At 38.8% G+C, this 14,763-nt stretch overlaps 1 protein-coding gene across 1 annotated transcript in view; it reads right to left on the reverse strand.

The window, feature by feature from the left end:
- Positions 1–14,763, reverse strand: part of LOC113888449 (multidrug resistance-associated protein 4-like) — a gene marked incomplete at its 5' end in the record, with an annotated part of 89,538 nt that overhangs the window by 7,881 nt on the left and 66,894 nt on the right. Inside the window, 3 exon segments of the mRNA XM_027535576.1 lie at positions 11,750–11,941; positions 13,129–13,229; positions 14,177–14,287. Of these exon segments, the coding sequence (XP_027391377.1) occupies positions 11,750–11,941; positions 13,129–13,229; positions 14,177–14,287 (404 nt within the window).

Raw genomic sequence — 14,763 nt, forward strand, 5'->3', positions numbered from 1 at the left:
AAAAAGTTGGCTTAAAGCTCAACATGCAGAAAACGAAGATCATGGCATCTGGTCCCATCACTTCATGGGAAATAGATGGGGAAACAGTGGAAACAGTGGCAGACTTTATTTTGGGGGGCTCCAAAATCACTGCAGATGGTGACTGCAGCCATGAAATTAAAAGACGCTTACTCCTTGGAAGAAAAGTTATGACCAACCTAGATAGCATATTGAAAAGCAAAGACATTACTTTGCCAACAAAGGTCCGTCTAGTCAAGGCTATGGTTTTCCAGTAGTCATGTATGGATGTGAGAGTTGGACTGTAAAGAAAGCTGAGTGCCGAAGAATTGATGCTTTTGAACTGTGGTGTAGGAGAAGACTCTTGAGAGTCCCTTGGACTGCAAGGAGATCCAACCAGTCCATTTGAAGGAGATCAGCCCTGGGATTTCTTTGGAAGGAATGATGCTAAAGCTGAAACTCCAGTACTTTGGCCACCTCATGCAAAGAGTTGACTCATTGGAAAAGACTCTGATACTGGGAGGGATTGGGGCAGGACGAGAAGGGGACGACAGAGGATGAGATGGCTGGATGGCATCACTGACTCAATGGACGTGAGTCTGAGTGAACTCCGGGAGTTGGTGATGGACAGGGAGGCCTGGCATGCTGCAATTCATGGGGTCGCAAAGAATCAGACATGACTGAGCAACTGAACTGAACTGAACTGTAGTATACTAAGTTTATAAAAATATTATGTCCAAAAAAATATATATGTGCCTTAAATTTCAAATACTTTATTGCTAAAAAGTGCTAACCACCAGAGCCATTAGCAGACTGTAGTAACATTAAAGATCACTGGTGTCCATAACAAATAGTAATGAAAAATTATGAAATATTGGGAGAATTACCAAAATGTTACAAAGAGACACAAAGTGAGCAAATGCGGTAGGAAAAATGGTGCCAATGGACTTGGTTGATACAGGATTGTCACAAATGTTCAACTTGTAAAAAAAAATGTACTGTTTATGAAGCACAATAAAACCAGCTATGTCTAGGACTTCCCTGGTGGCTCAGTGGATTAGAATCCACCTGTCAATTTCAGGGACACAGGTTCGATTTCTGATCCAGGAAGATTCCACTAAGCTAGTACACTGCAACCACTGAGCCCTTGTGCTACAACTACTGAGCCTGAGTGCCTAGAGCCTGTGCTCTGAAACAAGAGAGGCCACAGCAATGAGAAGCCCGTGCACCACAAGAATAGCCCATTCTCACTGCGACTAGGGAAAGCATATGTAAACCAACAATAATAATAATAATGATAAAAAAATCCAGCACAGCCAAAAATAAATAAAACTTAAAAAAAAAAAAAAGTATGCCTGTACTTCTGGCTGTTCTCATATGTAAACTGACACACATCAGGACACAGGTGAGAACTGTGTCTGTGAGAGTGTGTGTATGTTCCCATACTATCAGCTCTACTGAAACTGATCCATCTGTGTAAACTGGAATATTTGCAAACCGGGTAAAAGGGCCACGATATACAGGGGCACCAAGAGCTGCTCTCAATCACAAGACTATGAGCTATAAACTTCAGTGAGGACATTATGAAGAAGACAAGTCAAAGAAAACCCAGCCCAGGCTATTCCTGCAAAGGAGTCATGAAAACTATAGTCTGTGTATTTCCTGGGTTGCAAATGGGTTTTACCAATTTCCTGTGGAGATTATCATGAGTATAAATAAATTTACATTCCTAACACCAAAATCTGGAGAAAATCTTAATTAAGCTGCTTTGTGACTACTATTTTCCATTTTTCCAAGAGCAGGGTTGGTCTCTGACAACCACATGAATTTAAGACATGTGAAGTTAGACATGATCAACTGGATCTCTCTTTAAACATCAAACTCAACATGATTGATACCCAGTGACCACACAAAACCACAAAACAGCCCCTTCCTCCAACTTCCCTAATTTACTCTCATTACTTCTTTGCCAAGCTGATAGACTCATGACAGCCACATTACTTCCAGTTTTCCCTGAGTCTGGAATGGTGCAACCCCTGAATATTCTACTGCAATGTTTCATGACTCAAACTCATTTTTATGCCTACATTCAATACCAGAATGCCAGGCTGCATCATCTTTTTAAAAATAAAATAAACTCTTTTCTTAATAATAATAAGTGCCAGTGCAAATGAACCTGAAAAGCTAATAAATACTACCCATTATCCCAGCACTCTGATAAAACCATTATTAAGATGTTGATATATATATATATATATTTTTTTTTTTTAATCAGGAAATTGTGATAACACATTTATAGGAGACTTGGAAAATATAGAACAAGGTTACATATGTTTCCACTATATAATTATTTTTTAAGTAAATAAATTAAGATTTTTAGCTGGAGTTTCAATATCAAACTCTCAAAAATTAATAGAATGAATATACAGAGAAGCAGAAAGATATAGCTATGGATATCCATAATAGAAGGAATACACAGAGAAACAGAAGGATATAGACCTGAAAAGCACTATGAACCAATTCAACATAATTAAGATTTAAACAGTTTTCACACAACAGTAGGATACAAATTCAAGTTCCCACAGACTGTAAGCTAGGAGACACAGGAGCATATCCAGAGACATAAATCAAGGTGCAAAAGTTTCATGTTCCAAAGGTATTGAAATCATACAGAGTCTGTTCTCTTTTTACTGTGGAATTATGTTAGAGATGAATATCAAAAGATATTTGAAAATAACCCACATATTTTCAAGTGCAGTATGACATTTACCAAGAGAGATCTTTGACTTAGTCATTGTAAACCTCAATAAAGTTGGACTGAAAAAAACACAGAGGGCTACTGCAGACAAGAAAGCATTTAAATGAGAAATCAGTATAAAGATACTATAAATTAAATCTCAAGTATTTGGAAATTAAATGTCCATTTTTAAATGAGTGCATCTAAGAAGCCATAAAAAGGACAATTAAAAAAAATATATTTGTAATAGAATAAAAATGAAAAGAGAATTTACCAGAATTTGTTGTGTGTGTCTAAAGCTGCTCAATGCAATTAAATACAATGTGCAATCTTGAATAAGGCATGAAAATAAATAATGGACAATGGCATAAAATTTTGTGAAAACTGAACAAAATCTTTACTTTAGTTAATAATATGGTATTACTTGTTAATTTTTGTTTTGTTTCATTTTTACAACATAGTATTTCTTTATATTCTCATAATTGGATTAGAAGTTTCAGGCCTCATTCAAAATGCTTTTTAAGTCACTAAGATAATAAATTTTCTAGATGTTTAGCAGTAATATTTTATGTCAAAATACATGGAAGTATATCAAAGTTTTGAGTGAATATAAATTAGAAATCCAGCATTCTATGCATACTAAGTAAAACAAGTGGAATCAAAAGGTCATAATTTTTTTCATCTGGGCAAAAATGCATAAATTTTCTAAAACACATATATTATAAATACTATACATATATGTATACAAAAGCTTTGCAACTATGCTTGAGAAAGAATAATAAAGAGATGGAAAAGTTGGAAATATGAACTAAATATAATGGAAACACTGAATAGAAAATAGAAAAAATGAAAGATACTAGATAAAAGTGAAAGATCATCATATAGTCCAGTTACTTTTAAACATGGCCACTCATTAGAAATACATCAGGAGCTTTGGAGAAAAATAGCAATACCTGGGCATTTGTACTTTTCAAAAAAATTCCAAGATAACCCTATTATGCATCTGGATTTTAAAAGGTGATTACAAGTTTTTCTATTAAATGGTAGCTTTAGTGATATAGAATTCTATGATTTTCTGTTGACGAATGATGATACAATGGTATTAAGTGAACAATAGTTATGTAATTACAATACTAAAATATGTTTATCAGTTTTCACATTGAATAGCTAGACCAAAAAAAAAAAAAAAAGATAATTACAATTGCAAGGCATAATGGAAACATTATTAACCCAACAATATACAATAATTACATACAAATTGGAGGGTTAAGTAGAGTGATGTAGTAAGTGGAAGTGCATACATGCACATATTCTCATTTGCCCAGCTAATCTATGTATTTTGGTTGGTGCATTTAATCCATTTACAGTTAAGGAAATTATCAATATGTATGATCATATTACCATTTTCTTAATTGTTTTGGATTTATTTTGTGTAGGTCTTTTCCTTCTCTTGTGTTTCCTGCCTCCAGAAGTTCCTTAAGCATTTTTTGTAAAGCAGGTTTGATGGTGCTGAATTCTCTCTTTTTTTTTTTTTTTCTGTAAAGCTTTTGATTTCTCCATCAAATCTGAAGGAGAGTCTTGCTGGATAGAGTATACTTGGTTTTAGGTCTTTCCCTTTCATCACTTTAAATATATCAGGCCATTCCATTCTGGCTTATAGAGTTTCTATTGAGAAATCAGCTGATGATTTTATGGGGATTTCCTTGTATGTTATTTATCATTTTTCCCTTATTGCTTTTAATATTTTATCTCTATCTTTAATTTTTGTCAGTTTGATTCACTATGTATCTTGGGTGTTCCTTCTTGGGTTTATCCTGCCTGGGACTCTGCACTTCTAGGACTTTGTTGACTTATTTCCTTTCCCACGTTAGAGAAGTTTTCAGCTATTATTTCTTCAAACTGGGTTTTGGTCTGGTGGGCAGGGCCATGCTCAGTCAACCTGTAATCCAATTATCCACTGATGGGCAGGGTTGGGCTTCCTCCCTGCTCCTTGTTTAGTCTGAGGCAACCAATCCTGTACTCCATGAGGACTTATGCCAAGGAACTCCTTCCAGGACTGCTGTTGCCAGTGCTCCCATCTCCATGGCAGACAATTGCCCACCCATACCTCCACAGGAAACCCTCCAACACTAGCAGGTAGGTCTGGTTCAGCCTGCTTTGGGGTTACTATTTCTTTTCCCTGGATCTTGATGCACACGAGATTTTGTTTGTGCCCCCCAAGAGTGGAGTCTCTGTTTCCCTACTCCTGTGTAAGTCCCACAGGTCCCACTGGTGTTTGAAGACTGATTCTCTGGGGATTTCCAGTCCCTCTGCTAGATCCCCAGGCTGGCAAGTCTGACATGAGGCTCAGAACCTTCACAACAGTGGGGGAACTTCTTTGGTATTATTGTTCTCCAGATTGTGTATTGCCCACCCAGCAGATATGGTATTTGATTTTATCATGTTTACACCCCTCCTACCATCTTTTTGCAGCTTCTTCTTTGACTTTGGACATGGTTATCTTGTTTTGGTGGGTTCCAGCATCCTCCTGCCAGTGGTTGTTCAACAGCTAGTTGAGATTTTGGTGTTCTTGCAGGAGATGAGCATACACCCTTCTACTCCACTATCCTGAACCAGACAAGATGTTGATACATTTTCTTTCTTGTGTGTGTGTGTTCTTTCTTTTTATTATTTTTTTATTTCTGTGTATGTGTTTTTAAAGATGTAAGTTCATATATTTAAACAAAATAAGTTTAATATGAGTATATTGTTATAATCTGTTTTCATTTAGTATTTCATAAAAATATTTATTTAATGGGTACATAATATTACAGTGTATTTTATCATTTATTTAGCAAATCTCATATTGGTGGATATTCAGTCTCTATATTTTATTACATATTATATATTATAGCATATATAATATATATTATTATAAATAACTGTTTATTATCCTTGAAGCTAAATCTTTGGAAACAACCTTCTTTCCTTAAGATAAATTCTTGGATGTAAAACTGCTGAGAATCAGGTATGAACATTTTCAGAAGACGCTGTTAAGTACTGCCAACCTACCCTCCAGAAATACAGTATCATTTTCTATTCTCATCCATTTTCCTGCACATTCACAAACCACATAATTTTGTTTTGATTGACATCAGTTTGATTCCAAAAATGGGAATCAGCTTCCTAGGCACAACAGCTCCTGGCTCCCTGCCCACCACATCTGTCTGCTCAGGTCCACATGCATTCACTTCTCAGATTAAACTACCGAAGGACATCTCTGTGCCTGGCACTCCACCTCAGGAAGTCTCTTCTACAAACCTGTCCCCACTAACTTCTCCATTCTTCCTCTCCATGAATCAGCTTCCTTGGGGTCACTAGGTAGTTATGAGGGTTGAATGTGAAAATGTGTGCTAAACACCTGGTAGTTCATTTCTCTAAATGCTTTGAGGTGCCTAATTCTTCATTCACTGAATCATGGCACAGGGCCTTTGTTTATGCTGATCTCACCTCCCCAAAATGTCTTTTGCATACATTTCTACCTGCTGAAACCCTATCCAAAGGTCACTAAGTGTCTCACATGCCTAATTCCTCAGAAATGCTCTCCCTTGTCCCTCCACATGGCCTTCTCCCAACCCTAACAGATGTTATATCATCTTTTTCTAAATTTCTATACAAATTGTGGCCACCTTCTATTTTATAAGCGCTTCCCCAGTGGCTCAGCAGTAAAGAATCTGCCTGCAATGCGGGAGATGCTGGAGACGTTGATTCAATACCTGAGTTGGGAAGATCCCCTGCAGTAGAGCATGGCAACCCACTCCAGTATTCTTGCCTGGAGAATCCCATGGACAGAGGAGCCTTGCAGGCTACAATCCATAGGTTGTACAGAGTCAGACACAACTGAAGCAACTTAGCACAAGCTATAAAGCTAATATAGCCATTTACTCATTTCTTCAACTGGACTATATATGTTGACAGCAGGATATTTATTGGATTTACCTTTATATTATTTGGATTATCTGTGGTGTTCTGTGCAAAAGAGGCATTCCATAGAGATCTGAGGTTTTTAACTGAAGCTGGAGAAATTTATGTAAAATTGATTACCATATTATTTAGGTATACGATAAGCTAGAAAGAGATACACACATAGCAGGTAAATCCTCTAGCCATAAATACACCTGAAAAGGCCAACCTCTCATTTTCACGGAAGAAACAATTTATACAGTATAAGTGATGAAGGTCATTTTATAGCTCATGAAAACGAAAAGTATCTGTGTTTAAGCATTTACTGTGGGCTGGCCTATATTCCAGGTGCTTTACATGTCTTATCTTGTTTAATTTGTATTAATCTGTGTGTTTGTAAAGTTGCTCATTTTTGTGTCTGACTCTGAAACCCCATGGACTGTAGCCTGCCAGGCTTCTCTCTCTGTGGGATTTTCCAGGCAATAATAGTGGAGTGGGAAGCCATTTCCTTCTCCAGGAGATCTTCCTGACTCAGGAATTGAACTCACGTCTTCTAAGTCCCCCACATTGGCAGGCAGGTTCTTTACCACTGCACCACCTGGGAAGCCCTAATTTATATTAATACAACAACCCTAACGGTTTGGTCCTATCACTTTCACTTTGCAAAAGTAAAGACTGAGGCTTTTAAGATTAGTCTGTCTGAAACAACAGAGCTCATAAGTCACAAGACAGGACTCAAACCCATGTGCACTGGCCTCTTTTCCACCTGCTGGTTTCCTCCTTATCTCCTGGATATCCTGGCACCTTATCATAGCCCTCTGGGTAGCTAGAACAGAGAAAGTGGGGAGAGGTGTAGCTGTAGTTAAAGGAGAAAGCCTACCATATAGATCCTATGGCCAGAGAGTTAAAGCATGACAATGGACATGTGTGTGTATAATGTGGTGGGTGTGTCAAAAAGGATGACATCTCTAAGCAGAGAGGGTACCCGTGGTCAGGTGGGCTGGCTGTCAGCAGGAAGAATCGGCACCCACAGCTGGGCTGGGAGAGAAACCTGCTGCTAAATGGGGCTCGTGGTCCCTGGGCAACAGGCCAAAGAGACCTTGTGCCCTGCTCAGGGCAGCAAGACATTTTTGATCCCATCAGGTAAAGAAAGAGCTGCACATACGCTGCTGCATGGGGTTGTCTCTGACTTCAGGTCCAGGCAGGACTGAATCTGTGGGAAATCCCTCCAGTCCCTACAGGAGGCTGGTGGTGGGGAAGGCGGGAACAGGATGAAAACTGCCTGTGATAAAAACAGACTCCACTAGAAAGGTACAAATAAATGCAATGGAATCACATAGAGTTGAATTATAATGTAAAAGTGCAATTTGTAGAACATAAAAGCAAATAAATCTGTAGGGTAAGTGGCACAGAACTTTCTATAGCCTCATGCTCAGTTACAACATGGGTTTGGTTGATTAACGAGCTCAATTTCAAACTGTCAAAGGACATTTCATGGAAATCATGGATTATCAGTCATGAAAAACTGTCTGTGGGATAGAAAGGGCTTTACTGGGAGTTTCCTGTTCAAATGTGATGCTGAGTCAAGAGGTCTGGGTGGACCTGAGACTACATTTCTAAGAAGCTCCCAGGTGATGTAGGTGCTGCTGGCCCTGGAAACACAGTCTGAGTCTCAGGAAATTAGAAAGCTGGGAGGGGAAGTGGGACAATCTGGAAGTAAGGACAGGGGTTATTGAAAAAATATTAGGTAAAAAATGAGAAAATGTAGGATAGTAATAATTTTCACATTATAACAAGGTCTAGTAAGCATCTGTAAAAATGTATTATCCGAGTAATAGCTTTGAGCAATAAAAAGAATAAATAAATAACAAACCAATCTACCTCTAGAGCTGGAAAATGTTTTACAATGGCCCAGAAAGTACCCTCGAAAATGATCAAATCAATCACAAAATCACCTAAACGAAAAACTTTTAGCCCATGTTAAGAATCTACCTGGAAAGCCTAGAGTGTTTTTTAATATCATTTTGGGTCTTTATTTTTACTTGCTGTTTATTTCATTAATTAGAAACATGCATGGTACCTACTACATTTTCCTGTTGACTCTTAACTTCTGAGAATCGGGACAGTAGAGGATATGATGGAAAGAGAATAGAACCCCACTTCTGCTGGGCTGGCTCATTACCACGTCCTTCCCTGAAGCAGCCTCTCTCAATCAAATCCAACACCAAAGGGGTGTCCCAAAAGGGAGGCAGAAGAGGTCTGTTCTGGTTTAGTCTCTTCTTTAAGACTGCCCTGGTCTCAGCCAAGGGCCTCAAGTTGCGTGTGAAAGGAACATCACCAACAGACCTGGAGGCTGGCAGGTCCAGGTCACAAACCTCTCTGCCATCTCCCACTTGTATCTTTATCTATTCCTTTGACTTTTCTTTCATTGAGTTTCATTGCTTTTATCCCAGGAGAGAAATACTGGGATGTACACAGGTGGAGTGAAATGGCTTCACTACTAGGCTGCCTGAGTATAATCTCCCAACACAGAAATTAAGCTAATGGTGATGCTGTGGTTGGACAATGACACATGTCAAAAGTCATGTTATTGCAATTATTAATTCAGTCTCCAGATTCAGTCTTCCCTCAAACATTTTAGAACCTCAGGTAACTCTATGATTTGAGGGTTTAAGATGATAGAATACAAATATGTTATGTTCCTAACATATACTGCAGAGTTTCTTAGATAATTCATATTTTTGGCTTTGTGGGAAATTTAAGATGAGTGCAAATTAACAGAAATAAATTTACAACCAAAAATATGGTAGAAACATTGCTGTTGTTGTTGTTCAGTTGTTAAGCAAACATCACCTACAGTGCTCTCAGGGACAAGACTGCATCAAAAGTGCAGTGAATGTTTTCCCAGCACAGGAGTCCTCACCTTTCCCCAGGTCGACAATAAAACTGGAAATAGATAAAAGGGAGCTTTTGCCCTGTGACTAACTGAAGCTGCTTCCTGGGTATCATTTGGGCACTAAATTAAATATTTATTCTCCCATGTCACAAGGGTTTCATTCATTAAATTATGGCTATAGTCCACTAGATGAGTCTGTAGTGGAGAGAGCAATTTTAAAGTATTAAACACGCTAGGTAATCAGTTGTTTATGGAATTATCGTCTGTGTGTTGGTTACTGGCTGCTCACACCTGTGTGTTACTCACTCACCCAGCCAGAAGTCCCTTAGCACCCTCTATGTGCTCTGTAGAATGTCACTTTCTGGGGAACAAATATGAAAATAAGATAATCCCTGACCTTAAGAAGCCTCAAGGTTCTGTGTGACACAGACCCAGATTTATAAGTCATGCCACAGGTGCTATCTTTTAAGTGGTAAAATTCACATAACAAAATTGACCAACTTGACAATTTTTAAGTGTACAGTTTAGTGTTAGGCATAGTCACATTGTTGTGCAACCAATCTTCAGAACATTCTATGCTTCATAAAACTGAAATTCTATACTCATTAAACAGTAACTCCTCATTTCCCCTCCCCAGTTCCAGGTGACCACCATTCTACTTTCTGTCTTTATGAATTTGATTACTCTAGGAACCTCATATAAGTGTAATCATACAGTATTTGTTGCGTTTATTTCTGGCTTATTTCATTTAACATAATGTCCTCATGGTTTATCTATAGGTTGGACTTTTCTTCCTTTTTAAAGCTGAACAATATTTCATTGTAAGGCTACACCACATTTGTTTATCCATTCATCTGTTGATGGAATTTGGATGCTTTCAAGTTTTGGCTACCATAATTAATTCTGTTGTGAACACAGATGTGCCATAAATGCTATCTTGAAAAGAATATATAAGATGCTGAAGAAGAATTGAAGGTCTCGCAGAGAAGATGCATTAGAATTAACTCAGAAAATGAAGACATTCATCAGCTAGATGATGGAGGGGACGGGTCTGTGAGGCAGAAGAGCTGTGTGTGCACACTGGAAGCTGGGAGAATGTGGTGCTTTGAGGGGAACCTACACACTACCTGAGTACAAAGAGGGTGTGTAAGTCAGGAGACATACTGGCTAGAGAGGTAGATGGGGGAAGAGCCTCCTACCACCTTGTCTGTTCTGGTTTAGTCTCTTTAAGACTCTGCCCTGGTCTCAGCCAAGAGCCTCAAGCTGAGTATGAAAGGAATATCAACAGACCTGTAGCCTGGCAAGTCCAGGTCACAAGCCTCTCTTATGTCTCCCATGTGGATCTTTCCCTGTTCCTGTGGCTCTGCTTCATTGACTCTGATCAAATTTCTGGACTCTGCCTTTAGCTGGGGCCTCTGGTTCCTTTGGAGAAGGCAATGGCACCCCACTCCAGTACTCTTGCCTGGAAAATCCCATGGACGGAGGAGCCTGGTAGGCTGCAGTCCATTGGGTCGCTAAGAGTCGGACACGACTGAGCGACTTCACTTTCACTTTCACTTTCTGGTTCCTTACACATGATTGAGTCATGATTCTGGGCCTGCTGGTATGGATTTGGGGTTGTGCTATGGTTCCAGCATCATCTTAACACAGACTGGTAAGTAGGGATCAGATCTGTGCTTCAGAAAGAAGCAGTCTGTGGGTGGGATGGGAAAGTGTGGGTTAGCAGAGAGCAAGTCTACAGAAAGAGTCGAGAGACAGAGGAGGAGGCTGCAACTGAAGGGCACCATGGGAGGAAGAGAAGATTTCAGAAGTACAGAAAAGAAAAAATGGAAAGGAATGAGATATTGGTGAGTTAGGGACAAGGAGCCAGGGCTGACTTCCAAGACCCTTCATGAATAATCAGGTGTCACATACAGTGTCCTGGATTAGGTAAAGTCCCGGTTACAGAGCCCAGAGCCCATCAACCACCATGAGGGAACTCAAGACACAGGGAAAGAAAGCCCAGGATCCCCATTCTGTGATCAGTTTCCAAGAAAGATTCACCCACAACATCACTGATCTAACCTGCATTCACAGAGGAAGAAAGAGTCCCCAGACACACTAACAAAGAATAACAGCAGCAGATACAGTGGTAAATCTTTAGCTGGATTTTAAAGAGGTAAACGGCTTAAACAAACCTTTTCTCCTGACTTAATGTCTGGTGACAGGTCCACAAGTACTGGAGGCCCATCTAAGCTGTATGTGAAGTTAATCCTGTCAAAGGTAATCCATCCATTATATGGCCAGCCTGGTGGTGGACGATATTCATATTCCCAGCGTGCTTCTTGCTTGAGGTTTGTATATTCAGTCACCCTTTCTACTGAAATCATCTGAAAGACATGATATCACATGAGTTAGGAACAGAGCATCTTACTTATAGATGCTCAGAAACTGTAAGTGAAATTTCTGCATTTGTATCTATATCTGCTTTTATAATTTTAAGGATGTCTCTGGTCTGCTGTTGCTGCTGCTGCTGCTAAGTCACTTCAGCCGTGTTCGACTCTGTGCCACCCCATAGATGGCAGCCCACCAGGCTCCCTCGTCCCTGGGATTCTCCAGGCAAGAACACTGGAGTGGGTTGCCATTTCTTTCTCCAATGCATGAAAGTGAAAAGTGAAAGTGAAGTCACTCAGTCACTGGTCTAAGCGACCCCAAAAGACAGAAGCAGGAGCTTGATGAAGCCTTTGATGATTTGCAGATTTATTGTCTTTTAACCCTTTCACTTACAGCGACTTCCTTAAACATGTTAAGATTTTACTGATCTACTTTTCACATATGAATCAAAAACAAGCGAATTTTGTCAAAGAAAAGAACACTTAAAGACCAAACAGCAATGTGTGGCTACAGAAGGGCCACCTGTGATAGACAAACATAACTGGATTGTCATCAAACCTCATTTCACATTGTACTCTATTAGGGGAATGAAATGGAAAATGTTTGTTTTTATTGTTTTTCTTCTTTTAGGAGAAGGTATAGATATTCAAAAGAGGAGACAATTTACATATTGACTAAGGCCTCCTAAACAACCATAACTTGATACCTCTGATAGCACATTCCAAGAGGAACACCAGCAAATTTAGATGTTCAACACATACAAGAATAAATGCTAAAATGGGGGGAGGGGAACGAGATCTGTTAACTAAACAAAAAACTCAAAATACTAAATTCTCCATTTACCAAGAATGAAGAGTTATCCATTAAGACACGAAAACAAACAAGCACCTAAGAAATTAGCTAATATCATCTTTAGGATTTCAGAACCTTCCTCCTACAGACATATTTATTACATGTGAAGTTGGCTTGTGATGAATGTAAAACCTGCTGCATACAGGTCTGAGAAAAAGATATATTTTTAATTTTTAATTTTACATTAATTTTAAATAGATGGAGGAACATATAAAAAATTGTTATCTATGATATAAAAATAACAGTTTTAATACATTACATAAGAAGAGATTTTATGCCATTTAATGGCAAGAAAACTTAAAAAGATAAAGAACATTAAGATAAACATCACCAGGTTCTCAACTTCAATGCTTTGCCTGATGCACCACTGGAACATCCCCATGAGTGTGAGGGCAAGAGACAGGACCAGGCCAACCTGCCCAGGAGTCAAATCTAAAAAAGGAAGAAGAAGGGGAATATAATCAATCCTGTTCTTAACCATGAGCCCAGCGCCTCTGTCAATTTACTAAAAAGACTCATTTATATATTTAAACCACTTGCATATAAAGATAATATTACACATAGTTTTACTATTTGTTGATTGAAACCATAATACAGTGAAAAAAAACCCACTAGAATTTAAAAAGACTACAAAATGAGTTTATTAATCCTAACAGGATTGACATTCACTGGACAGTATTATATAGGTGACAAATAATAACATTATTCACATTTCCATCATTATGGTTTCAAGAACATTTATATAATTTCACTTTGTATATCCAAGGCAGCTGCAGTTGAAACTATGGGGCGGGGGGGGTGGGGGGGTGGGGGCGGGGCAGGGAAGACAACTGGTTCTAACAGCCAGTGTTTTTAAATCTAAAATATTATTCTCATTGTCCCGTATTATAGATTTTGATTCAATGCTGTTACCATGGAATGGTTAGAGATGGTGAATTCATGGCATACATGCCAATACCTGCTCATCTGGTACCCACACAGCAGTGAGGACACTGTTCTTTCCTACAGAGAATCTTTCTCATCTCAGTGAACCAGGCACCTGCAACTAATCCAAGTAACCCTAAAACTAACTGGACAAAAGCTTAATGTAATAGTAAACTTGGTTTTCTCCTCCCAACTCATGACACTATCTGGAATGTTCAGAAGGGCAGCTTACCACAGCTCTATAGACCTCAACCCATTCAAAGATAAAGATAAAAGATCTCATTGAAACACAGATGATTTCATATAGTCCACACCATGGAATCATATGCTGAAAACACTTTAATACAATTCATTAGAACCAAACAGTACATATTAGACAAGATGGGAAGAGTTTAATACATGTAAATAAAACTATAAATTATAATGATATGACACATAATTACATTTATACTTACTTTCTGCCAGAATCAGGGACACAAAGGCAACAACAGTGACAAAGATGGCACAGATGACATCCAGATACACAGCGAGCCATCGGGACGTCGTCAAAAGCAGGAACAAGGTCTCTGGATTTTTGAACCATAATACATACAATAAAATGGTAGAAAAATCATGTTAACTGATTCTAATGAGGAAGAGCATTTTGCTCAGCTGAGCTATAGAAGATTTTACACAAGGTAGGACAGCAAAGTTACATATCCAAGTAACCTAAAGAAACCACAAGACAATGTGTGATACACATAGGAATCAATCCAAGGGCTCTGTGGGAAGCATACACTGAAAACTTAAATCCACAGGTTGTCAACAGAAAGATAGTTCTAAGAAAGAAGAGGGAAAATGGCCTCATTGGTGCATTTCCTGCAGTTAAGTTCAGTTCAGTTGCTCAGTTGTGTCCGACTCTTTGCGACCTCATGGATTGCAGTAAGCCAGGCTTCCCTGTCCATCACCAGCTCCTGGAGTTTACCCAAACTCATGTCCATTGAGTTGGTGATGCCATCCACTATTCCTGCAGAGCTGGGCCTCAACCTGAAGATCATCCTCT

The sequence above is a fragment of the Bos indicus x Bos taurus genome, unplaced genomic scaffold, assembly GCF_003369695.1.
Source record: "Bos indicus x Bos taurus breed Angus x Brahman F1 hybrid unplaced genomic scaffold, Bos_hybrid_MaternalHap_v2.0 SuperScaffold_100136, whole genome shotgun sequence".
NCBI lineage: Eukaryota > Metazoa > Chordata > Mammalia > Artiodactyla > Bovidae > Bos > Bos indicus x Bos taurus.